This window comes from Ursus arctos, unplaced genomic scaffold (assembly GCF_023065955.2).
Source record: "Ursus arctos isolate Adak ecotype North America unplaced genomic scaffold, UrsArc2.0 scaffold_15, whole genome shotgun sequence".
NCBI classification, from domain to species: domain Eukaryota; kingdom Metazoa; phylum Chordata; class Mammalia; order Carnivora; family Ursidae; genus Ursus; species Ursus arctos.
This window is the reverse complement of record NW_026622819.1, coordinates 11,355,613-11,381,827: the sequence shown is the minus strand read 5'-3', so window position 1 is coordinate 11,381,827 and position 26,215 is coordinate 11,355,613. Positions and strand designations below refer to the sequence as shown.

The window sequence follows — 26,215 nt, the reverse complement described above, 5'->3', positions numbered from 1 at the left end:
ATAAACAAAAAAATGGGCAGAAGATATGAACAGACACTTTTCCAATGAAGACATACAAATGGCTAACAGACACATGAAAAAATGTTCAAAATCATTAGCCATCAAGGAAATTCAAATCAAAACCACACTGAGATACCACTTTACGCCAGTTAGAATGGCAAAAATAGACAAGGCAAGAGACAACAATTGTTGGAGAGGATGTGGAGAAAGGGGAACCCTCTTACATTGTTGGTGGGAATGCAAGTTGGTACAGCCACTCTGGAAAACAGTGTGGAGGTCCCTTAAAAAGTTAAAAATTGAGCTACCCTATGATCCAGCCATTGCACTACTGGGTGTTTACCCCCAAGATACAGACGTAGTAAAGAGAAGGGCCATATGCACCCCAATGTTCATAGCAGCAATGTCCACAATAGCTAAATCGTGGAAGGAGCCAAGATGCCCTTCAACAGATGACTGGATTAAGAAGTTTTGGTCCATATATACAATGGAATATTACTCAGGTATCAGAAAGAACGAGTTCTCAACATTTGCTGCAACATGGACGGCACTGGAGGAGATAATGCTAAGTGAAATAAGTCAAGCAGAGAAAGACAACTATCATATGATTTCTCTCATCTACGGAACATAAGAACTAGGAAGATCGGTAGGAGAAGAAAGGGATAAAGAAAGGGGGGGTAATCAGAAGGGAGAATGAAACATGAGAGACTATGGACTATGAGAAAAAAACTGAGGGCCTCAGAGGGGAGGGGGGTGGGGGAATGGGATAGTCCGGTGATGGGTAGTAAGGAGGGCACGTATTGCATGGTGCACTGGGTGTTATACGCAACTAATGAATCATCGAGCTTTACATCGGAAACCGGGGATGTACTCTATGGTGACTAACATAATATAATAAAAAAATCATTAAAAAAAAAAAAAAGAAAAGAAAATGTTTTGTTAATCACTGGGGGTGTAGCTTCTCTTAGGACTAAAAATCAGTGCCCCAAGTCACACATTTCACATTCTATAGAGCCTAGCAAAGCTTCCTCTAAGTAGTTCCTCAAAGTTTTATTCCTTATAAAAAACATAAGTGAAGAAACGTACAGAGCATATGATCAGGTGAATATGTTTTAGAAGGATATGGATCAGAAGTATGGGAGAAATGGATAGTTAACTCCTCTAAGTCCACTGGCCCCTCCTTGACAGCCAAACCCTGATAGTCAGGGATGGCAATTCCCCAGCTATAAAACTGCATTTCCCAACCTCACTTACAAAATAAGAGTAGCCAATATACAGAAGTAAAAAATATTGAGGGGGCTTCCAGGAAAGACATTTAGGAGGTGCTCACCCCGCCCTTGTCTCTTCCCCTCCCTGCTGCCAAGAACTTGGTGGAGATGGCTGGAGCTTTGGCAGCTAATAATAACCTTGAGGCAGCCTTAGGGATGGCAGCCTACCTGCTAAACAGACAAAAGACAAAAGGATCCAGAGATCTCTTACTAACAGAGCTACTGTACCAGTCCTGAAATGCCAGCCTTGGGACTTCTACAGTGGCAGAAAGCAAACTTCTTATCTTAAGCCATTGTTTTATACCATATACTAGAAATACAAAATTCTCTAGGCCTCACCAGGGGTTCACAGGCATTCGTGTGACACCACTAATATTCTACTACTATGAATAAATAAATAATATGAGCAAGAATATTCCAATGAATCTGTCTTCCCTCAGGGGTCTCTGCAATATTTAGCAGAGCTCCGGAGCAGATATCATTATTGGGTTTAGAAGAACACGCTGGCTCATGACAGATGGCTGGTGGGAAATGGCTGAGTTCTTACACAGAACGTGAACACACAGATACCTCAACATAAGACAACTTATTAAGTAGAACCCTGCCTTCTGGGAATTCCTAAGCAGGGACTGAAGTGTCCGTGTCACCCCGCTGGTGCGGTCTGTGGCAGACACCGTGGCGGCCGAAGTGGCAGACAGATTCCAGGCAAGAGAACATCTCTCACGCCCACTGAGACCAGACATAGCGCACGACTCTAGCACACGCTCATGCACAGCATTTCTCCACCAGACCTTTCAGAAACAATTCTAATTCTGTGCTTTTTTTTTTCATTTCTGTTTAAAGATTTTATTTATTTGAGAGAGAGCATGAGCATGTGAGACGGAACATGAGCAGTGGGGGCAGCACAGGGAAAGGGAGAAACAGGATCCCTGCTGAGCAGGGAGCCCAAGATGGTTCTCAATGTGGGGCTCAATCCCAGGACGCCGAGATCACGACCTGAGGCAAAGGCAGACACTTATCTGGCTGAGCCACTCAGGCCTCCCCTCAGTGCAGCTTTTATGGATACTCGATTGAAAAGAAGCTATTCAAGCACATAAAGGATATCATTTCTGTTTCAGTGACTTCCAGCAAAATGCTGTCTTCATTAGTAGAGCAGTATTATGTAAGGAAACAATATGCTACAAATTTATGAAGGCTACTGTTCTACCGCATAGAAATAAAGATTCTCTGGTACTGAATCACCAGAAAAGAAATAATGAAAGACACTGAAAAGTATACAGCAGCCTAAATACTAGTATATAGTTTAAGTACTGAAACAAATAGCCTACGTTTACAGTATGTGAGGTAGTTCTAAATTTCTTAACCATAGAACCAGGTGAATTAATTTATTGAAGTTATATGTTTTGTCTAAAAATATTTTTCTAGCTTTCAGGCAGTCAAACCCTGTCTCTCACAAAGGGACAATAGCTGCAAAAAAGAACATCAACCTTTACTATCTAAAAGCAGGAATTTCGTAATTTTTGAAAGAATCAAACTTTTTTTTTCTTTTTTTTCTTTTTCTTTTCAGGTTCTGCCCTCTGTTTTTCTTGGAATACAGAGCTTGAGGACTTCACACATAGTGCAAATTACATTTTACAAAGACTAATGTTCTATAAATGCATGACTAATATGTTCTAATAACTAAATCAGGACAAATGAAAATTCTTAACTGTTAAAAATCTAAAATAACGGTCTGGTTCTTGAATATTTACTTTTTTTTTAAGATTGTATTTATTTGAGAGCGAGGGAAAGAAAGCGAGCATGCAGGGGGACAGGCAGAGCAAGAGGGAGAAGCAGGCTCCCCGCTGAGCAGGGAGCCCAACACAGGGCTCGATCCCAGGACCCTGAGATCATGACCTGAGCCAAAGGCAGACGCTTAACCGAATGAGCCACCCAGCTGTCCCTTGAATATTTACTTTTAATCAAACTCCACGTAAGATTTGTAAGATTGGTAAGATCTGGATTCCTGGTGTGTTCCACCACACCTCACGGAGATTTGCCTATTCTTATTTCTGGTACTTGGTGCTCTACATTTCCCATAAATCAGATTAGAGTTAAGAGACTCCACCAGGAATCTTCCTCACGTGCACAAAGTAAGAAGGTTGCTCTGATCAAAGGAAAGGGATAGTACCTGGAGATTTTTGCTACAGTTTCAGAAACCATCAGCCACCACCCAAAGATCACATATGAGCTACAATATGTCCATTAGATCTAAATGTGCTGGTGTATATCTAAAAATGATAGGACATGTTATTCCCCAGATATAACCCAAATAAGCAAAATACACAAAATATATAAAGGCATGATCAGAAATGACTACACTTAGCATGCAGGGTCCTTCTTCAAAACTTTCATGAAACAAGTTGCACCACTTGCAGCAACTCAAACCAACACAATTTGTTTTGACTTTTTTTGCAGGGCTTAGGGCTTGCCACGGCCTGCAGAGCACACAACTCCACGCTAAGCCTGGGAATGGCTTCATGGCCACCACTATCCTTTCCGACTCATGCTGAAATGATTCTGAAATCAAAGTTCTAATAAAGCAGGAAAGAGTGACGATGGGTCCGCATGTCCCGTAGCTGTGGTCGATGGTCCTCGGCCAAACAGGAACACTTCCTCCCTGGATCAGGAGATTAAACCTATCGTAAGACGCCTACGCTAAGAAGCTTCTACCAATCACAGAGGCCAATGACCCTTCTGAAATGTCCATACTGGTAGTGGCATTTTCCCACGCATCAGGGAGGCCTCCTGAGAAAGAACAGGCAACATTCTTGCCTTCAGATTTTTTGGCTCCCCTCTGATGATGGTTCTTGCTCCCGGCCAAGTTCTTAGGATGGTCCTCTAATGGCAGTTTTCTAGATCTTTCAGCTATTAGGTTTCTTACTCAAAACCAGATCAATCTAGCCATGTTTGACTCTCATACTTCCACATGGGATTATCAGAAAGGAAAAACCAAGATACGATGAAAACTGGAAACTGCTGGAGCAGCCCAATTGGTTAAGTCAGGTCTGTGCGGAGAACATGGCTGTTCCGTAGATTGCACTTGGGCCTGCCATTTTTTACTCCTTCATACTTCAAGCCCTTGCAAGACTTCAAGATTAGGGATATGCAGAGACTGCCGTGTGGTCTGTCACCTCTGACGCTGCGCCAAACACTGACTCCACCACCCTGCTAGCAACAGCGATGCTGCAATACTTAATGAGGCTTTGAACAACCGCTATTAGAAGAAGTTCCTCTATAGCAAGGTCGCCGAGCTTCCACATACACCAAAGACGTATGCTTTTATTAAGTTGACTATCAAGGTGACTCATTTTGCTGTCTGTTTTTCTCACATGCTGTTAACACTAATCATGCCATCACCCACGTATATAGTGCCTTACAAAAGGAGGCCGACCGGCTTCCCAGGCAGCAAACCAGTCACTTCCATGAGGCCCTACTGAAGTGTGCAATATGTCAGCACATTTGCTAAACTGAGAAACTAAAACAAATGAAACCCTGACATCACAGCAAATAAGAGCAGCCAAAGCCGACCTGCCGTCTCTCTTCCTCCTGCTCCACTCACAGCCGCAGTGGTCAGCAGGTGCACACTCACTGCACAATTCAAACATTCAGTGCTTAGGTTTGCATGACCACACAAGCGTGCTGAGACAAAAGTCATCTGTACAAATTTAGTTCTGGGGGAAAGTAGTCAATGAGTTTGCTTGCTTAAAAATAAAATGTTAAAAATGAGTACTCTCCATGCTGTTTCTAAAAGTACAGCTTACCCCACCCGTGTGTGTTGCTTCCCTGTCCTGTGATCAACTACACCAGACGACGTTAGCCCCAAAGCTGGCGAGCAGAAGCAAGCGCACGTTTACGAGGCACATGTGTGCTCCTGCTGCTAAATCACACACAGAAACACCACGGGACGGGGCTCATTAAAACACTGAAAAGCAGGTGTTTGTGTTTTGGGGGGGAAAAAACGCTGGGAAGATTTCCCACAGCAAACCGGTGTCATCAGAGACTAGAAACTGCAGACGCTGTTTAAAGAAAAAAGGGAGAAGGGAAAGTGAGAGGAAAAGAGAAAGGACGAGCAAAGGCCCGCTCTCACATGTCCCTGCTCCTCAAGGACCCCGCGCCCCGGCGGGGGCTGGCTCACCGTTAGCCCTGGGGGGAGCGCCTCCTGCGTGGATCGCGACCCCTGACACAGGGTAAGGACCAGCTGCCGGCGTGCGGTCGCGCAAGCCTCCGCCGGGCAGGCGCCGGATCCGCCAGGACAGCCATTAAACACGGACGGAGACTCTCCACGTCCCGGGCGGCGACGAGGAGCTGCTTTAAAGCAGCACCTGCCGCTAGAAAACCACTGATTCGGGGGAGGAAAAACCACCTGAAGATCAAGAGCGGCTCTTCCCTTCCCATCTTCCCTCCGCTCCCCTCCTGGCACGGAGGCAATGGTGCCCAGGTCCGAGGCAGGGAGGGTGGCGGCGCCAACGCAGGCGTCCCTGCAGGCTTTCTGAGGATCCCGGGGGCTGGGGGAGAGACGCCCACAGAGAAGCCGGACGAAGCGGTGAGGAGACGGGCGGACGGAGAAAATACTCTCACTGAGCCAACAGCTAATAGAGCTGAGGGTAAAGGGAGCCAGGCTTCCCGTGGTCCCAGAAGGAATTTATAAGCACAGAAAGGGAAAGGCTGGAAAGAGCCCTGACGCACTGGGTTAGGAACGGAAGCGCCGGTACGGACACGTGGATCTTTCCCACTGACAGACGCTGCGAGACACAGCAGCAGTCCCAGGTGGAGAGCACACGGCTGCACACGTACACGGCCGCGTACAAAGGTGTCCTGACTGTCTGCCCCCAGCGCCTGGAAGCCCTGACGCCCCACAAGCAAACGAGCGCTCCAGAGCGCCCCATCTTTGTCTCTAAATCCCACACAATGCAATGACTGCAAGTCCTCCTGGGCGAGACGGTGGATCCCAAAGATGAGGCAGGGAAAGCACACGAGCCTGGGAACATTTTACCAGAAAGTAAGGACATGCCCAAATAATGATAAGGACGTTAAAAAAACCAAAAGCCAACCAAAAAACCACACACAAAAAGGGAGTCCCGCTGCCTAAATGTGGACAGTTTAAGCACCAAAATAGAGTATCAGACTACAACCATTGAATATACCATAAATTCATACTGAAACAATGAATAAGTAGGAAATAAAATAAAGTTCTTCCTCACAGTAGTAGACCCCCTAATAAGTAGAGAAGGAATACTGGCCGCCAGACAGCCATCCCAGTGGTAGCTGAGAAGGGCAAGAAGCACCAGGGGTGCCAAGGCCATGGGAAGTCTGATGAGAAACACTTATCAGTGTATCTCCCACAACATGCTCCTCAAAACCCAATTTTTTTAATGATGACTTTTCACAAATCTTTTTAATGATGATTTTGCACTGGAGAAACCTTGCGGACACCAACCTCACCAAGGGGTCAAGGTTAACATCACCAGCGATGGGAGGGGTCAGCATCCTATGACCCTGCTGTGACACTCGGCTTTCATCTGCACAGGAGGAAAACTGGATGGATGGGCTGGAGGTTGAGGGTCACCCTAGAGAACGAAGGAACCTGATTCTCTGACACTGTCACAAAGACTAAAGAATGTTCCACCATGAAGGAAACCGACGACATGTGTCCACTAAGTGTAATGCATGCTGCTGGACAGCGCCCTGGACCAGGCGTAGTGAGAACCGTGGGAAACACCAACGGGTCTGGGGGAGGGATGGGTGTGTTGCAGCACAGCTGACCTGCTGACAGCAGAGAGCGGTGCGGGGAGGGGGCGACAGAGCGAATGCAGAAAAATGTGAAAAACTGGGAAATCTGGGTAAGGGAATGTGGGAGCTCTCTGTTCTATTCTAATACTTTTCTATAGCCTGAAACTATTTCAAACTTAAAAAGGGGGGGGGGAGTTTGTTCTGTTTTACTGAAAGACTTTTCTGTTCATTTTCACTGTGAAGTTACTGCTTCCTTGAATTTATAGCTCTGTGGCAAACATGTTTTTAGGCTAAAAATTGTGGTTTAATCCTTCAGCCTGAAAAGCAGTTTACTTGCCATCAAATTATTTAAAACTTTTACTTTTTAAATTATATTATGTCACCATACAGTAAGTACATCCTTAGTTTTTGATGCAAGGTTCCATGATTCATTGCATATAACACCCAGTGCACCATGCAATACATGTCCTTAATACCCATCACCGGCCTATCCCAATCTCCCACCCCCTCCCCTCTGAAGCCCTCAGTTTGTTTCCCAGAGTCCATAGTCTCTCGTGGTTCATTCCCCCTTCTGTTTATCCCCCCTTCATTCTTCTCTTCCTTCTCCTACTGATCTCCCTGCTATTTCTTATGTTCCATAAATGAGTGAAACCATATGATAACTGTCTTTCTCTGCTTGACTTATTTCACTTAGCATTATCTCCTCCAGTCCCGTCCATGTTGCTGCAAATGTTGGGTATTCATTCTTTCTGATGGCTGAGTAATATTCCATTGTATATATGGACCACATCTTCTTAATCCAGTCATCTATTGAAGGGCATCTCGGCTCCTTCCACAATTTAGCTATTGTGGACAATGCTGCTATGAACATTGGGGTGCATATGGCCCTTCTCTTCACTACATCTGTATCTTTGGGGTAAATACCCAGTACTGCAATTGCTGGGTCATAGGGTAGCTCAATTTTTAACTTTTTGAGTGACCTCCACACTGTTTTCCAAAGTGGCTGTACCAACTTGCATTCCCACCAACAATGTAAGAGGGTTCCCCTTTCTCCACATCCTCTCCAACATTTGTTGTTTCTTGCCTTGTCCATTTTTGCCATTCTAACTGGTTTTGATTTGAATTTCCCTGATGGCTAATGATTTTTTCATGTGTCTGTTAGCCATTTGTATGTCTTCATTGGAAAAGTGTCTGTTCATATCTTCTGCCCATTTTTTGATTTGATTATTTGTTTCTTGTGTATTAGTTTGAGAAGTTCTTTATAGATCTTGGATACCAGCCTTTTATCTGTAGTGTTATTTGCAAATATCTTCTCCCATTCTGTGGGCTGCCTCTTTGTTCTGATGACTGTTTCCTTTGCTGTGCAGAAATTTTATATCTTGATGAAGTCCCATAAGTTCATTTTTTCTTTTGTTTCTCTTGCCTTTGGAGATGTGTCATGAAAGAAGTTGCTGTGGCTGATGTCAAAGAGGTTGCAGCCTATGTTCTCCTCTAGGATTTTGATGGATCTCACATCAAGGTCTTTCATCCATTTGGAGTTTATCTTTGTGTATGGTGTGAGAGAGTGGTCAAGTTTCATTCTTTTGCATATAGCTGTCCAATTTTCCCAGCACCATTTATTGAAGAGACTGTCTTTTTTCCACTGGATGTTTTTTCCTGCTTTGTCAAAGATTAGTTGACCATAGAGCCAAGGGTCCATTTCTGGAGTCTCTATTCTGTTCCACTGATTTATGTGTCTGTTTTTGTGCCAGTACCATGCTGTCTTGGTGATCAAAGCTTTGTAGTATAGCTTGAAATCAGGCAACGTGATGTCCCCAGCTTTGTTTTTCCTTTTCAATAATTCCTCGGCTATTCGGGGCCTTTTCTGGTTCCACACAAATTTAAGGGCTGTTTGTTCCAGCTCTTTGAAAAATGTCATTGGTACTTCGGTACCAATATAAAAGCTAATGAAACAGCACTGTAAATAAATGTAAGTTCCCAAGTCAAGATGCCCCATTCCTATAGAAGGTAGTGGTGACGGAATTATGTACTTTGCTACAAGTGCAAGGGCAACAGGCAGACTGAACTGGCCAGCGTAGCCAGAGGATGACACTGGTCAGGTCAGGCTGACTCTGACGTAAGTCGTGTTAGCAACGACTGTAGCTTGGCTGCTGCCGAGCACCTTATGAGCGAGCTGTTCAACCCCACAGGGGTCTGGAACCTACCACAGGAATCTAAACGCAGTTACCGAGAAAACCATTAGTAAGTAGATGAGTGAAGGCCCAGTTACACAGTGGACAACAGTCACTCACTTTATTACAGGTCAAAATCAGACAATACCTAGAGATGGTACACTAGGGAGAAAGAAATTAATGTTTTTTTCGGAACTCACAATAATCCTCAAGAACTAATGGGACGAAAAATTACAGATCTGTTCAACTTTCACTTCTACTGTTAAAAAAGCTATCACTAGACACCTGGGTGGCTCAGTTGGTTGAGCATCCAACTCTTGATTTCAGCTCAGGTCACAATCTCAGGGTCGTGAGATCAAGCCCCACATCCAGCTCCGCACTGGGCATGAAGCCTGCTTAAGATTCTCTCTCTCCCTTTCCCTCTGCCCTCCTTCCCATGCTAAAAATTAAATAGATAAGCAAACTAACAAAAGTAAAAAGGCTATCACTAATATTTATATAGTTCCTAATAAATCAGATAATCAAATTAACTAAAATACATTGGGTGCAAAATAAAGAAGCATAACACAGAGTGGACTTCTTTTAAATTCCATGGACAAAATAAAACAGTGCTTAAAAAGGCGGGGGAATCTTTTGGATAAAAAGGTAGCTAGAGGGGCGCCTGGGTGGCTCAGTCGTTAAGCGTCTGCCTTCGGCTCAGGGCGTGATCCCGGAGTTCTGGGATAGAGCCCCACGTCGGGCTCCTCTGCTGGGAGTCTGCTCCTTCCTCTCCTACTCCCCCTGCCTGTGTTCCCTCTCTCGCTGGCTGTCTCTGTGTCAAATAAATAAAATCTTTAAAAAAAAAAAAAAAAAAGGTAGCTAGAAAAACAAACACGTAGATTTCAACCTTCAGGGCAGGAGGTGCGACCACATTCTGAAGCCAATATCACAGGCATTGCGTACATCGTTCAACTCACCCAAGGACACTAAGGGATCAGGAGACCCAGCTCCAAGGACAGGAGAGGGGCCACTGCTTGGTGAAGCAGGAAGTGCCAGACTGAAATGCAAATGGCCTATGATTTCTTCCCTATGACTTTGACAAGGTGTTTGTAGTTCCAATCAAGGAAGACATGGGTAAACTGAGCATCCACTCTGTACCCTGCCCTCTGCCAGGGGTTTTGCAGTATTTCGTACTCAAGTCTCCAGTGATCTTTCATCTTAGCATACATGGCTGTAGACACCCACGATGAAGGCAGAGTGGGGGACACCTTGCTGAAGACAGGCATGCACGCCCGCTCCCCTCTGGGAATTTAACCCGTTCCCAAAGGTAGACTGGTCTGACGACCACGCCACGGGTGAGGAGGCAGAGGTCAGGCTCTCTGCACGTCTCTGCTCCACCTCTTCCAGGAGCTGACCTGGCACAAGTCACTTCATCTCTGAGCCTCGGTCTCCTCATTTGTAACAGCATGGCCAACAAGGACACGTGTCCCAGAGTTGTGAACATGAAATAAGTGATCCCATAAAGTCCTCACAAAAAAGCCAGGCCCAGGGGCGCCTAGGTGGCTCAGTCAGTTAAGCGTCCAACTCTTGATTTCAATTCAGGTCATGATCTCAGGGTAGTGAGATCAAGTCCTGCATCAGGCTCTGCGCTGGGCACAAAGCCTGCTTAAGATTTTCTCCCTCCCTCTCCCTCTGTCCCGCTCCTGTTGTGTGTGCATGAGTGCTCTCTCTCTAAAAGAAAAAAAAAATTAATAAAATAAAATAGAAAAAAAAAAAACCAACCAAACAGGCCCAGAGAAAGGGGGCAGAAAATAAGACAGGGATATGGTAAAGAAATAATTTACCTTAAAATAATAAAGAAAATGCTATACTTAGATTTCTGTAACAGCTAGTAGCTTCAAACAGTGTGTCTTTTTTTGGGGCACCTGGGTGGCTCAGTCGGTTGAGCATCTGACTCTTGGTTTTGGCTCAGGTCATGATCTCAGGGTTGTGAGTTCGAGTCCCATATTGGGCTCCACACTCAGCATCGAGTGTGCCTGAGATTCTCTCTCCCTCTCCCTCTGTCCCTCCCCCAGCTCGTGCATACTCTGTCTCAAATAAATAAATCTTTAAAACAACAACAACAACAACAACAACAAAACAGTGTGTGCTTTTGATCTAGAACATGAGGCAGTATCAGGTTTCCCTCCTTTGTAGAAAGTTTCATTCAGGAAAATTAAATTGAGTTCAACTAGACTGAATAGCACCCAAAACATGTATTTCCTAAGTGCATGCAGGCCAGAAAGTTGGAATCTCACTTACTCTAGCAGATGAAAATACAAGCACTCTAGAGGAAATGCACAAACATCACAGGGCCAGGAGAAGTCTGCTCACTGCCGACCACCCTCTTTGACAGGAGCCCCACCCCCCACCCTCGCACACACACCATTCAAAAGTCACAACCAAACTGCACTTCACCACAGAATCTACAAGCTGTCTCTGGGCTAGACAAAACTGCACTCTTTCTCCCCAGGTTCTGGTAGGATACAAAACTGCTGCTTTCCATCTCAAGTGGGACTGCCGGCTCACCTCAGAATAAGCGAGAGTGATGTGCTCATATATTCCCTGATGGTGATGAATGGCGTCCTCCAGATCCTGCAGCTCTGAGGGAAGGTCTACCTCACCACAGGCTTTACACCACGAATCCACGTTGCTCATATACTTGGAAGATTAAACAAACAAACAAAAAAAGATTATTTCTATCAATGGCAGTTTATATTGAGAAGTAGATCTTCTTTTAACATGGTTTTGAAATTAGGGTGGTTGAGAGACAGTCTAAGAACGCAGTATGGTGGAATCTCCCTCGCAGACGGCACTGATGCGAGCCCTCAAACCATTCCTGACTCCACCCCTAAGCGCAGGTTCCAGCAGGAGTGGGGCTGAAATCATGGCCCACAGCCAGCAGCGAATCGGAGCAACTGCGCCCTGCGTTCTGTTTTGGGCCTCCTGGTTAATTCCTCAGCCCTCCTCTGAACCAGGGATGCCAACCGCCCTGCGCCGCTAGCCGTGGGAGGCATAGCGGCCTGGCGGCCCTGCACCTCGGCCTCGGCCAGGAGCTGCGGTCCCGCCTTCCCGCTTTCCTCTAACACCCAGATGCTACCAGAAGCCCGAGTACCTGAACAGAGGAAAAGCAGGAGGCCCATTTTTCTACCTTTTCAAAAGCAAATATGCACAGAAATGGAAAAGACTGAATGAAGGCCACCCAAATGCCTCAGCCGTACCCACTGAGCCCACGGGAAAGCTGAGGGAGGTGGTGGACTCACTCAGAGGTCTTCTCCACTTTGCATGTAAACAAGAAGAGAAGAGTCTCAGCTGCAGTTCTGCTGAGGACCGCCATTCCAACCTCTCCTCAACTTTCTCCCCTGCCATCCCCACAGCCCCAGGATTCATCAATAGTGGAGAAATCACTGCCAGACTTCCCAGGGAGAGCCTATCAGCACCCATCACAGGTTTAAGTGTCAAAGGCAAGCAGCAGAAGGCCCGAGTCAAGATGCTAACTCACTCATGCCAAAGAGACATGGACACATTTCCCTGGGCTTCACCTTTTACTCTCATCCCTGGCATCTTTCTATGTTAACCAGGGAATGCAGAGGGTGACTATTTAAAATTGGGTGACTGACCTACCAGACAGGAAATGTGCTAGGATTCTCTTAAAATACACAGGAGAGTGACCTCGCAATTATGATATTTTTAGAAACTTAAAATGGGCAAGTAATAGCTTGTTTATTATTAACATACTGGCTTAGAAAAATATCTGTATGCAAACCTTAGGGCTTGAAAGCAATTCATAGGGCACTGTGCATCATATGATAGCATCTGATGGCTTCAACCAACCCCAACGCAGGGAAATATCCTTTATTATGGCGCCTTCCGAACACCATCAGGGTAAGAGAAGTAGGAGTAAAGTTACTTTACATCTCTCCCCCTCCGCATGCGTACATGTGTGACTACATACACATATTTCTGGGGATTTTTTGTGTGGAGCATTCTATAAATGCCAAATGGGTCAAGCTGAATGATTCGAAGTATTCTTGATCTCAATTTCACCCCTCTTCCATGACTGCATTTAACATGAATCATTGTAAACCTTTCTCAGGTTAACCACCATCATTAATAAATCATCAGGTCAAGTCAGCAATTAATTGCTCCTGCACGAGGCCACGGCAGCACACCCAAGGCAGAGTTACCACATATTCTTTAGAAGAAGTGAAAATGCTTCTGATATAACAAGGTGGAAACAAGTTTCAATTATATAATATCACAAGATAAGCAGAAGTGTCAGGCTCATGTATCACTATCAAAATGACTATTAAAATATATTCAAATTCAATTTCTGAAGCAACCAGTAAAGAGAACGAGAAGTTTTATATATACCTGTAATAAAAGTAACTTACAATTTCTTCAAGTATCTGGAAAGGGTATTGATTACACTTACCTGAAAAAAAATATGGCCAATTCCTAAATACACAGAGAAGGACGGCTTGCCATGAGGAAATCTTGTGGAGAAAGGATTCTGCACATCTCAATTCACAGGGTTCAAGTATCCCAATGACAGAAATAAACCTGGGCATGGTTTCTCAGGACTTTTGTGCAGCATAATTTGTCTTCTCGTTACGAGATGGCAACTCTAGACTCCAGAGGGCAAGCTCTAAGCCCTGAATGCTTTCTAAAAGGCTAAATACCCAGAGTCTGAACCCACTTCCACAGGGCAGCAATCTCCAACCAGAGAGCCGAAAAAGAGGGTGCTAATAGGTTTTCCCCAAGGAAATGGCATCCTGGTGGCAAAGTTCAACAGGTACCTATATGGAACACAACCTCCCAGAGCCTTTTAATATGATGACGTGGATTGTGGATGGGCAAGGGGGGCAGCCTGGTGTGTTCATTCCTCAAACTTCTCTAACCACTCTACTGCATTTCACCGTCTCCACCCGCAGCCCCTGCACGTTATCACCATCTTGAGAAATACGGTTTGGGATTACACCACCAGGGGAATATGCACTCCGTAAAGGACAGAGCATAAGGTGGCTACCATACTCCAGCAAAATCAGAGCAGCCAATTTAGTCTCTGATGCTTTATATGCCCAAAACATGTGAATACACAGTATCCAGCGAGGCTGAGGGTAAAGACGGGAGAGGGCAAGAGAATTCAATGCTTCTCCATGAATTCAAATCAGGAGCTGGCTACAGAACTGGGAATTCTGATGCTCAGCAGAGTGGTGACTTTTTTAAAGTGTAGCTGAATACAGGATGAAGAGTCTGGCTCGGCCAGTTTGCAAAACTGAGGCAAGCAGTTGAGGGCAGAGTAACTAATACATACAGCTTTAACAGGAGAGCTTGAATAAGCAATTAGATTTGTTTTCATAATCATTTATTCCACTACTTTCCATACGCTGAAAGAATGGAGGCTTCCAATTTGGAAGCGGCTCAGCTCTCTGGCCTGCTCCGCCTCCTACCACCCGCCTCCCTCCCCCACCAGGGCTCCAGACGGGGCACAGCTGACCATGGGTGGTTAGCTGATTTAGGAGACAAAGAGACAGAAACTGCCTAGAGAATGCAAATTTTTCAAATAGTTAGAGGGATTTTCTCTTCTTTGACAAAAATATAAATTTAAAATTATAGCTGCACACACCTACATGTTTAATATACATATGAACTCAAATGTCAGAGTTCTTTTATTTCAGTTTCATTTTTTTTTTCATTTCTAGAAAGTATTACCCTAGAAGTTTTATATTTGCCTATAGTAAAGTAACTTATACTTTACTACTTGTCCTTTTTATTTCTTCTCATTTCTGCTCCATGAGTAGTCATCAGCACGCTGTCTTTCCTGGATCCTCCGAGGGAGATGGGCTCCCTTCTCTGCCCGAGGAGGTCACAGGAGGGAGGAGCCTGTCCTATCCCAAGCTCTGACAGCACCACCACAGTACCATGGAGGAGACAGGCTCAATTTGAACCAGAATATGCCAGGGATCACATGCCTTAAACCTGTTCTCATTAATAACATTTTCTTTTATTTTTATACGTATTTATTCCAGTTCCTTTCTATTCCATGAGAATCTTGTTTCTGTCCACAAGCCAAGAGTTAGGCCTATGCTTTTAATAAACTAAAACACCATTAAAATGGGAACAATTACATGTTCATTATTTGCCTTAAAAATTCAGAAAGGAATACTGAAGTACTATTTTCCTCTGAGTTTCAACCCAGACTTAGGACAAAATTATCCGGATAACTAGGATAGGTCACGTTTACCATAAATGTTATTTCTATAAAATTTTTTATGGGAAGTGAAGTTTTATCAGGATGTTAACCTAAGTGCTTTGCTTGTGAAAGTGCTCTATTATATCAGGAACTAGAACACTGTCACACACCTCGACAGAAGTCCCAACATAAGCAAATCACTCCCCAAGTACAATGTAAGGACAATAATACCACCAGCCCCATCTACTTCACTGGGCTGATTTAAAGATGAAATGACATTTTGTGGAAGAGAGCTTTGAAAATTCTAGAGCACTATACAGATAGATACTGGCTCTTACTTGATTTTTGGCTATTACCAAACTGTAGAGGCTCTCAAACTCATGGACCAAATGAGGTAATCAGATTTAAGGCTCACTGTAAAGGTATACCTTCGACAGCACTTACAGAACTTTCTGCAGTGATGGAAATGTCTCTCTGTGTTGTCTGGTACAGCAGCCAGCAGCCACAATGTGGACACTGTATGGAATGTTAATTTGCTTTTATATCATCTTATTAACAAACTTTAAGTAACTGCAATAGCCGCATGTGGGTGACTGGCTACCATAACGGACAGCGCGGCTCGAGAGCTTTGTTTTGTTTTGTTTTTAGAAAGGCAGACTGCCACACACACCACCTCGTTTGGATGTGCTGGAAGTCTCGAAGTTTGACTACCCTCCTTCCCGCAAATGGCCCTTGAGGGTCAGTGCAGGGGTTTCTAGCAGGAAAGCATAGGTACTGATGTGCTCCTGACCGAACACTATCCTCCTCTTCCGGGAACGGTCATCCTCCTGGGCGCAGTGTGCGGCTCCGGGAGGGACACACGTGGGGCGGCGACGGGGGAGGGGGAAACCCGCCTCGCCAGCCAGGTCGGCTGAATCAACCCTGACAATTGGTGGGGTGACAGATGTCGCAGCCAGATCACCCTCACACCACAGGTCATTTTTTTTTTTTAACAGTAAAAACTGGAGATGCAAAGGTATAGTAAAATCACTTTCTCTTGTTTTATAAAAATGTAACTCTAATAACATTAGCTATGAAAGCTTCTTCGTATGAAGAGACCATCCAATGGACATGTCACATGATGAAAAGAAGTGAAGGCTGGAGCCCCTGTACATCATGTCCCAGTGAGACCGCCAGACCAGTGGTCCTGTCTCCAAGCTTGCAAACGGAGATTCTGATCGCATACATAACGTCCCTGGAGGGAAGGGCCTGAGAGCGAATGAACGGCCAAGACGTCTGCGGAAGGCATGCTGTCTATGCAGTGTTCTCATCTGGTCTGCACCTCAAGATTGATGTTTGTAAAACCACAAGTGAACAGCAACCCCAGAACACCCGCTGAGGCCGCAGAGGAGCGTGGCTGGGCAGTTCAGGGCACACATCTCCCCAGCTGGGAGCTCGAATCCTTACAGGAAGGCTGCTTCCTTGGGTTAAACCATGAACCATGGGGTCCCATAGTGGAGTTCCATACCTTCCTAATCAGATTTCATTTCTTACTGATACGTCTGGATGGGGTTCAAAGAGGTGGCTAAGAGGGCAACCTAACTTACGACGTCCAAGTTTCTGGTCCTCTCCTCATTGAGCTTATGAAAACAGCTTAAGCATAACTGAAAAGCAAAGCACTTTAACAAAAGCCCAAAGCTGAGCTATTTGTCCCCCCGGGAAGAGGAAAAGTACTGAGTAGATGTGATCTTCCTTCATGCATCAGAATTTCAAGGATCTTACTTTTGTTCAGTGAAGGGTAAGATTCCCAATACATTTTCACCTGAGACTAAAGACACTCTGAACACATTCTAACGTCCCATCTGCATATTTCAGTTGCCTGGGCAGGCTGCGGTCGAGGTCCATCAGAGATGCTGGGCCCTTTCTTCACCAGGCCCCTCTGTCCCTACGCTTGTGTCTGGCTTCTCTGGCTACTAGATACACGCAGAGACCTCAAGCACTGTTACGGTTTACCAAGGATCCCACAAAATTGTGTTCAATAATGTATTCATCTAGTTTAGTTTCCTTCAAATCCATAAATTATAGTCACTCATCTTATCCAAACGAAAACATCCCAGGCTCTTTTGATGCTGCATGTTTGAAATTTTTGAAATCATTTTGGAGGAAAAGAATGTCCCATGCCACTCACATTTCTAGATTATTTTCAAGCAGGTCAGAATAGCATTTAACTTCGGGGTTTATTTACAATTCTGAATCCTACCATGTTTATGAAAGAGATTTTCCCTGTGTGTTACAGTGCTTCACTCTCTGTCATTCACCGATGTAGCTTGTCCTGTCTCAGATTTATTTATATCATCTTCACGGAACTTTCTGAGAGCCCACTACCAATTTGCACCCTTGTACTTCCAGGGGTTGCTGCACCCCATAATATGTTACCATTCCAGATGACCTCTATACAGGGACAGACGGCTCATCCTCCCACCCGCAGTGATGTCCAGGGAGCAGTACACCACTACTCTGGACAACGATAGGGAGCAGAGGTGAGCAGGGTGCTGTTTTCTGCTGAAGGGGGTTCCTATTACTTTTTTTAAAAACCTGTTTTTGTGTGTGAGCTTTTTTTTATTCTTTATCATAAAGCCAATTAAATGCGTAAGTTTAGGAAGGTGAAAATCTAACTATGGAACCTGGAAGTCCCTCTTCACAGCTTTCACGTGAGGCTACTAAGACTTTTTTCTCTTTATACTCCATTTAGTTTCTTCTCTTGCTTCACACTTGAAAGGTTTCTAGAGTCGAGATCACTGCTAATTACGGTCTTATGCAATGTTCTCGTTGCCTTGCCAAAACCCTGGGCAAGCTGGGACCTTCATCTTACCTTTACTGACTTCACTCCTCAACAGGGGCTGTTTCTAGATTACAGAGAGATACTATTTCCTTCTTAGCGGCATCAGTACAGATCCATAGGAATGTAGTCTCCCCCCAACACCAAAAAATTCTCCCTATCAATATTTCTCCCTTAAAATAAGGCAACCACTCGCTTCTTCCCCATACGTCTTCCTAGCAGCTAAAAGTCCCTGTGTTGTTTCTCCACAACTGGAAAAGCTATGTGCCTGCCCAGCACACTCTCTACTACTAAAGTCTGAGTCATGAGCAAGCCCTTCCCTTGTGCTACTTTAGAGTGTTTGCTCAAGCAAGCTTGCTGGAGGACTGCAGAGGTGTGGGGAGTGCTATGGGCATACACTGTATGTTACCTCTTCCAGTATTGTGACCAGCACATCAGCAAATGAAGCCAATGCGAAGTCTGAATCCATACAAAGAATTTCATGAATATGAAAGACACTGTAAGCTGCCCACCCAAAAGCCACTTTTCAACCCTAGCCCCTGCTGGTAGCGCCTGTCTACCACTGTGGAGAATAAGAAGCCACATCCACCTTTTCCCACCCTCCCGGGGAGCTAGAACATGGGCCTGCACCCCACTCCTGGTCAGTGGGAATGGAGGCGAGGTGTCCTGGGATGGAGGGACCTCCTCAAAAGAATGATTCCCTGATAAAAGTGACAGGCACCACCATCCCTGACTACAGTGGACACTGTGGTTGAGGTGCAGGGGCTGTGGCAGCATCTCTGTGGCCGTGACAGGAAGGCCAAGGCAACCCCAGAGGAGCAGACCCCAGCCCTGACATCGCTGGATGGCTAGAACTCCCTAGACTTTGCCACTTCTTATTCTGTGAGCAAAGCAAACCCCTGATATTTACACCTAATACTCAGGCATTGTTACTTGCTGCCAAAGCACCCACCAGAATACTAAAGTGACAGTACCGAGGAGGAAGAGAGAGGAGGGAGGGGAAGGAGAGTGGGGAGAAGGGAGAAGAGGGAAAAAGAACAGTGGCTACCACTGATTAGTACCTACTGTATACCAGGTACTACACAGACTACCTAATATGAATTATCTCATTTACATGAGAAAACATTCCTCTCCAGTAGATACTTTTATTTCCACTTTACAGCGGAGAAAACCAAGGAACAGAGAGGTCAAGTAACTTGCCAAAGATCACACAGCACAAGGTCAGAGAGCTGGGGTTTTAGCTCACAGCTGCCTGACGTCAGAGCTCACGTTCTTAAGCATTGTTAGGTGTCGCACACAAAAGTCCCCCTGGGATCTGGCTGCGGGCTGGGAGGGTACTGGGGAAGAACACGTTCTGGTCACCATCTCGCGGGCCGCAGGTCCCAGGCACTGACCTTTTCAGCCTTCTGGTGGAAAATGGAGGACATGTCCAGCAAGGTACTCCGCTCATCCAGGGCTGCCGCAAATGCCTTCCACTCCTGCTCCAGCTGATTCGCAATCTGCTTGATCTGCTGAGAGGCGTAGTGGCCAGACTCTACCAAGCGATTTGCCACCGACATGATGCGGTTTATATTTACATACACATTCTGCGATAGGGGGAGAGAAAGAAGGTTGTCAGGGGAAGGCAAACAAGAGGCTTCCTTGTAGGAACCACGGATGACAGCACTTTCTGAAACACAGCCCACTAACTTCAGTTCTATTTTTAACAGAATCACCTGGTATAGAACAGTGTACATATTTGCTGTCTGATTTCCATAAACTCTAAATATTGGTTTCAATTTCTATTTTTACAACTGCAAAATTACAAATCAACGCGCTGAGAGGCAGACTGGTGGGCACAAAGCAATCAAGTACACAAGTGGGCACACAAATATACTCTTACTCACTCGCTGGCTCCGAATCCTGGAAAGGGTCCAGATGGCGAGCCTACCGAGAAGCACTCACCCAGAACTGAGAAAACCCAACACTGCCGGTTTTAACTAGAACCCAGGAACCGCATGCTACACACTGAGCAACCACAGGCCGTTCTGTGTGGAAACAAGCTCTCCCGTCTACACGAGCCCAAGCTGTCTGTGTGGGGCCGAGAGAGAATCCTCTGCAGACAGATCTACTTTCTCCATGGAAGAGGAACTGAGGCACAAAGGGGAACATGGCTGTGTGCAAACTTTTAGTCAAGTTTTCTACTCTGTGGAAATGCCCATCTTCAAGGCCACTAGTTTACTGCAAAACTAACAGTGTGAGGCTGAAAAAAAGTACACATTCATCCCTCAACTAGTTCTCGTTGTTATGCTCCCTTCCGCCTAGTCACCTTTGAGGCTGTGAGTCCAGTAGAGGCAGCGGTGGGGAACGCACGCCTTCAGCACACCCCAGTTTTGTCCTTCTTCATCACAACATTGCTCCCCTTGATGGGTCCCCCCAAATCATAGACACCTCGTTGTCTCCTCCCAATTGTGCCGCTAAATTTAATTACCCAACCTGTCCAAACCTCTCTCCCTTTCTCCTGCCTCCTCTCCCCTCTCCCCGTGGTCCTCTAGGCCCCTCTCCCACCGCACATACCCCACACGGCCTCCTCACGGTCACCTCGTCTGCAGCCCACCCAGGGAGCCCCCTGAAGAACACACTTGTCCATTCTTTCTTTATACCATCTCCTACTCATTTTTGTCTTTCCACTTTGACCCAAATCAAAACTAGATGGAGTCACTCCAGGATTAGAGAGCCACAGACTCCAGCTTCTGAGCTCCTTTTCTGGGTGCACCTGCAGGCTAGAATCAGCTAACAGATGACCAGTGTCTAAAGTGGCAGGGAGAGAGGGCACCTGCGAAGCTGTGACAGTAAGCCAAGGACACGGTCAGTGGGAAACTGGCCTCCCTGGCTCTCAGGGCAATGCTCTAGCTAATATCCTTTAGTCAAAACTAATGCCTCTCCTTCCCATATGTGTTCTCTCCCTCTGGTTGCCAGTGACTAGAATCACTCATCTTTGTTTTGTTTGTATCATTAAAGAGGAAGACCAACCCCAAAGGTGCTGGGAAGGGCATATGCAATGCCCTCTGTTAGAATCCAGAGCAGAGCTCTCCATTCAGACGGCCCCGCTGTGGGAACCACTGAGGGGACTCGTTCCCACCAAGACTCTGTCACCGTGTCCTGCAGCACTCTCAGATCCTCAAACTGTACTGTGCGTGGAGGGTGTGTGGATTATACGCTTCCCATGATTCCATCACTGACTACACAGATAAGGGAACGTGGCGGCACGCACCCGATCAACACCCTAAATGCAAACGTGGTGATAGAGAATTCCCTCTGTTAACGTACCTGCCTCTAGTGATCACAGCTTTTTTTTTTTTTTTTAAGATTTTATTTATTTATTTGAGACAGAGAGAGAGAGGAAGCACAAGCAGGGTGAGGGGCAGAGGGAGACACAGGCTCCCTGCCGGAGCAGGGAGACCACCATGGGGCTCCATCGCAGGACCCTGGGGTCATGACCTGAGCCGAAGGCAGATGCTTAACCCAAAGAGCCACCCATGCGCCCTCATCACAGCTTTTTAAAAGTACCTGTGATAGTACAATGAGCAGAATCATTGGCATCCCTCAACGTGCTTTAGGGACTGTCAACTTTGCCTATCGATAGTTAGCATTTTCATTTTGTCAAAAAATGTTTAAAACACTCTGGGAAGCACAAGAAAGGGCTGACAGTTAACAGGCCCTTGGTCGGCATAAAGAAATGTCCTCGCTGGGTACCAAGCACTCATGGAAGGGTGGAGGACAAGGGGCCGGACAGGCCTGGAAACTCTCCTGGCAGCTGCCACCCACCGTGGCACAAGGTTACCATGCTCTTCCAATTAAAACTTTAACTTAGAGGGGCGCCTGGGTGGCTCAGTGGGTTGAGTGTCTGCCTTCGGCTCAGGTCATGATCCCAGTGTCCTGGGATGGAGCCCCATGTCGGTCTCCCTGCTCGGCAGGGAGCCTGCTTCTCCCTCTCCCCCAACTTCTGCTCTCTCTCAAATAAATAAATAAAATCTTAAAAAAAAAAAAAACCAAAAACAAACTTTAACTTAGAAAAGTAACAGAAGTTTATTGTAAGGAACCAGAAAACAGATTTAAACCAAAAAAAAAAAAGGACATCACCCATATTTTTAAGTTTATTTTAACAATGTTTTCAATTGGTGATAACATGACTGTTAATAATTACCATTTATCAAGTACTTAGTATGCATTTAGCACTATCTTAGTGTTTTACATATGCAGAGGAAATAAAATTATGGAACTCCATGAAAGGAGATATAATCCCCACTTTACAGATTAGGAAACTGAGGCTCGCAGAGAGTGAACAGACTGCCCAAAGTCACATGGTAACTGGAAGGCTCAGATTAGAAACTTCTGCATTCCTAACCCACCCAGTGCTCCTGTCTTCTACACCATACTTCCCATTTTCTCAATCCTACGTGTCCCACTAATAATGCTGGGGGGTGGGGGGGATGTTTTCTGTTCTCGTTTTTCTAAAATATATTTTAGTATTTCTTGTTTTTATAGTATGTGATACAATGGACTAAACGCCTTCCACCATTAGCTGCAGTTTCATAATAGCTTGAAGAATTGGTAAAAATTTCTTAGGAAGAAATTCTAAGACGGTTCCTCCAAAAGTAACATTTTGGCTCTCTTTAACCTATGCCCAGGTTTGAAATTTTAAACCAGAAATTCTCTTACCTCAAACTCTAGAACAGATACCAAACTTTTTTGATGGAGTCTATTACAAAAATTTCATTGCTAGATGTTACCTTTGAAACTACCTAAACTGGAGCACTCGGTTGTCCAAACTTTAATTAAATGGCATCTTACTGACTTAATTTAAACAAAGACCCTGCCTTCGTACTGCTTCAATGCTCTGTAACAAGTGTTGTTAAGGCCCAAGACTGTTTAATTCTCATAAGACCAGCTCAAAGTCCAAACCAAACTCCTGGTCCCTGAAAAGGAAATTTCTAGAAGGTTAACTATCTACAGAAATAAAATATATCCTGTAGAACACAGTGTTTTATTTTATATTAACAACTCCCAAAAATGTAACAGAAGTACTATTTAGAATTGTTTTTTTGTTCTTTTATTTAATGGTCCTACAACAACCCAACACTGGTCACAACAGGCCAAGGGAGTCAAGTGCATCAACCTCAAGCAGAGCCAGGGTATTCCAGGCATGGCCCATGTCCAGACCCTAGTACTTCAGTTCAACTTGAAGGGAAATCTCATGTTTTAAGAGAACTGGAGTATGTCCTTGAGGTAGAAAGCAGGCAGGCTGGCTTATTTCTTCCTCATGAAGGGCAGCCAGCAAATTGACGGCAGCTCTTCTCAGAACATCCATGTGGCCACTGAGCAGCTTTTCTGGAGCCCCTACAGCCTCCTAAGAGGTACAGCACAGGAACCGGTCTCAAAATGATCCATGTTGAACTGGCCAAGAAACTGGTTCAAGTTTCACTGGTGTGTTTGCTTGTTTTCACATTTTCGTTTGTTTAAAACTTAAAAGAAGCTCTAGATACTGCTAACACGAGGAACTTTGCATGCTCGGAGGTCAGCTGCTACCACCACCAGTTACTCTAAAGGCCCCACATGGCCTCCTGGCAGACGGCTGGGACGCCATCTGCATAAATCCCTCCCATCTGCTAGAATCCTCTCACATACAAGACACATCTGTTCGGACGGTGTCTTACCATACAGTTCATGGCGAAGTGGTTGTGCTGTGTCTGGAGCTCCATCGCATGAGGATGGCTGGTCCCAATTTCAGTGTAGCTGTTCAGAAACAGGCCCTTGTTGTGTGTGATCCAGTCAAACATCTACCAGAATGAAAAGAGACAACTTGAAATCACCCCAGAAAGACAGATGACTGGCACAGGCCCAGGAGCAGGGCCAAGCCAATCAAGGGCAGTGTCTTTGCTCTGACAACGTCTCAGGCATTTGGGTCCAAAAGATCCTTGACTTCTGAGTTAGCTGTTCCGAACTTGCACAATCTACAAGAAAGTGTTATCTCATGGGTTCTCTTTGACTGATGAGGAATTAAGAAGAAGATAGGGAACGAGGGGTATTCAAATCCCCCAGGCTAATTAAAACTAATCTTTGACTCTCAACCCAGCCTCCCTGCTATAATGAACTGCTTGACTGGCCACACTGCTGCTCAATAAAAGACCTGTCAGGTGAAATGAGGGACTTACAGGTATCTCAATGGGTTCTGCTACGCCCACAGATTACTTACTGACAGCAATTCCACGGGCTACTACAGGATCTTATATGCTTTATTGCAAACAGTATTTTAAAAACTGTGCAAATGCAAATAAAATTTACCATAAAAAGAGAAAGGGCTGGGGAAAAAATTTAATGATGACACCTCTCTCAAGGATCAATACAGATGCTACCTGGAAAAGGATGTCAATTATGTTGCTCACAAGGAAAACATGGAAGCAAAAAAGAAACAACTATCATTATTTGGACTGATATCGTGACTTGAACCAGAATCCCAGAGACAGTCACCTGTTTATTCTAGTCATTGAAAGGAAGATTTTTCCATTGTCTTTGACAAGGCATTTCTTTAAACATAAGTACACTGACAGGTTACAAGCTTGCCAAACAGCAGTGGTGGACTGTCACTGTTTGAAAGGTCCTTTTGTATCAAAGATTTGTGATGTAGTTTTTTTTTTAACTTTAGAAAATATTCTCCTGTCTGTGAAAAAAATTCAATGAGCTCAAATTAAGAGTGATCAATTCACCCGTGTTCATGGCTTGCAACACAGCCCTCTAACTAAGTGTCCTGTTTCCGTACTGCTAAGGCAGAGTCAGCTGGTAACACGAGCATCCACTTGAACCAGCTGTTTTGTCTGGAGCACGAGAATAAAATGAGGCCATACGTAATCAATGCCAGTATTTCCCAGAAGCTATTCTTTTTAACACCTTATTCATCTTTTATTTTAAAAGCATGGTCAATAATAGATCAGGATGGTCTTGTGTCACTGGCTTTATAAGAGTGGAGCAGTAGCTAGGGGCAAAACACATACCTGCATAATTATTGCTTCCCATGATATCAGTTCTACAAAGCTTTCACTCCTTTAACTCAAGATACCCTTCTCCGTCTATCTCATAGGCATGCTAAACCAAACTGTCAGTAATTAAGAACTCAAAGCTCCTAAAATAGCCCTGGCCTGCACCACGAGGGAAGCTGGAAGGCAAAGTGAGGGCAGATCGCTGGAGTGAACCAATGCCATGAGCGTGCCTTACTCTTCCTCCGCCCTCTCTCCCGACCAAAGCAGCCCCTCTGGCTGCTGGGACCCAACGGTCCAGGAAGCCCTCCCTGTCTCATTTTAACTTCCCTCCCTCTGCTCCTTTACCTTTTCAGCGTCCTGCTCAAACAGCCTCAGCTGAAAGCACTGATCCAGCTTCAGTTTTCGTACGTGCCACATCTGGTGCAGATGCTGCCGTGTGGAGTGCAGCCTGTCCAACATGGCAGACACCTTGGGTAGGAGGCTCTGCAGGTCCGCATTGCCTGACCCGGAGTTCTTTTTGGGAAAGCTGTCACTGCTCTGAATCCTCTGGAGCAGCTTTTGTCCCTCTAAATCCAAGTCTTCTATGGGGGCCTTAATCACCTTCTTCTTCAGCTGGGAATGTTCCTCGATCATATTCCGAGCCCCCTCCAAATCCTGAGGCAATTCTTTCTTGGCTAGGATGTCCTGAAGTTCTTCCAGCCGAGAGAGCATGTGGGTTGCGTTGCTAATGTAGTCTTCAAAAGCAACTCTGATTTCAATCCATTCCTCATGGTTGTATTCCAAGCAGCCATCAAACTCGGGAGTTAGCTGAGAAGGATCAACTACTTTGGTAAGGCCTTCTAAAGAGACCATATTTGTCTTAAGGGGAAAAAAAATCATGTATGAGAAGATGAACCAATTTTCTGTGGCCTTATCATAATGCAATGTGCAATACTTACTTACAGATTTTCAAACATAAA

General features: G+C 45.2%; 1 protein-coding gene across 4 annotated transcripts in view; it reads right to left on the bottom strand.

Annotated features, from left to right (window-relative positions):
• TRIO (trio Rho guanine nucleotide exchange factor) overlaps nucleotides 1-26,215 on the bottom strand; it is a 347,980-nt gene that overhangs the window by 187,706 nt on the left and 134,059 nt on the right. For all 4 annotated transcript variants that reach the window (XM_026506706.4, XM_044386996.3, XM_044386995.3 and 1 more), the window contains exons 5-8: nucleotides 25,602-26,114; nucleotides 23,937-24,059; nucleotides 19,635-19,826; nucleotides 11,756-11,887 (exon numbers count right to left, since the gene is read on the bottom strand). In XM_026506706.4, the coding sequence (XP_026362491.2) occupies nucleotides 11,756-11,887; nucleotides 19,635-19,826; nucleotides 23,937-24,059; nucleotides 25,602-26,114 (960 nt within the window). The remainder of the gene's footprint in view (nucleotides 1-11,755; nucleotides 11,888-19,634; nucleotides 19,827-23,936; nucleotides 24,060-25,601; nucleotides 26,115-26,215) is intronic.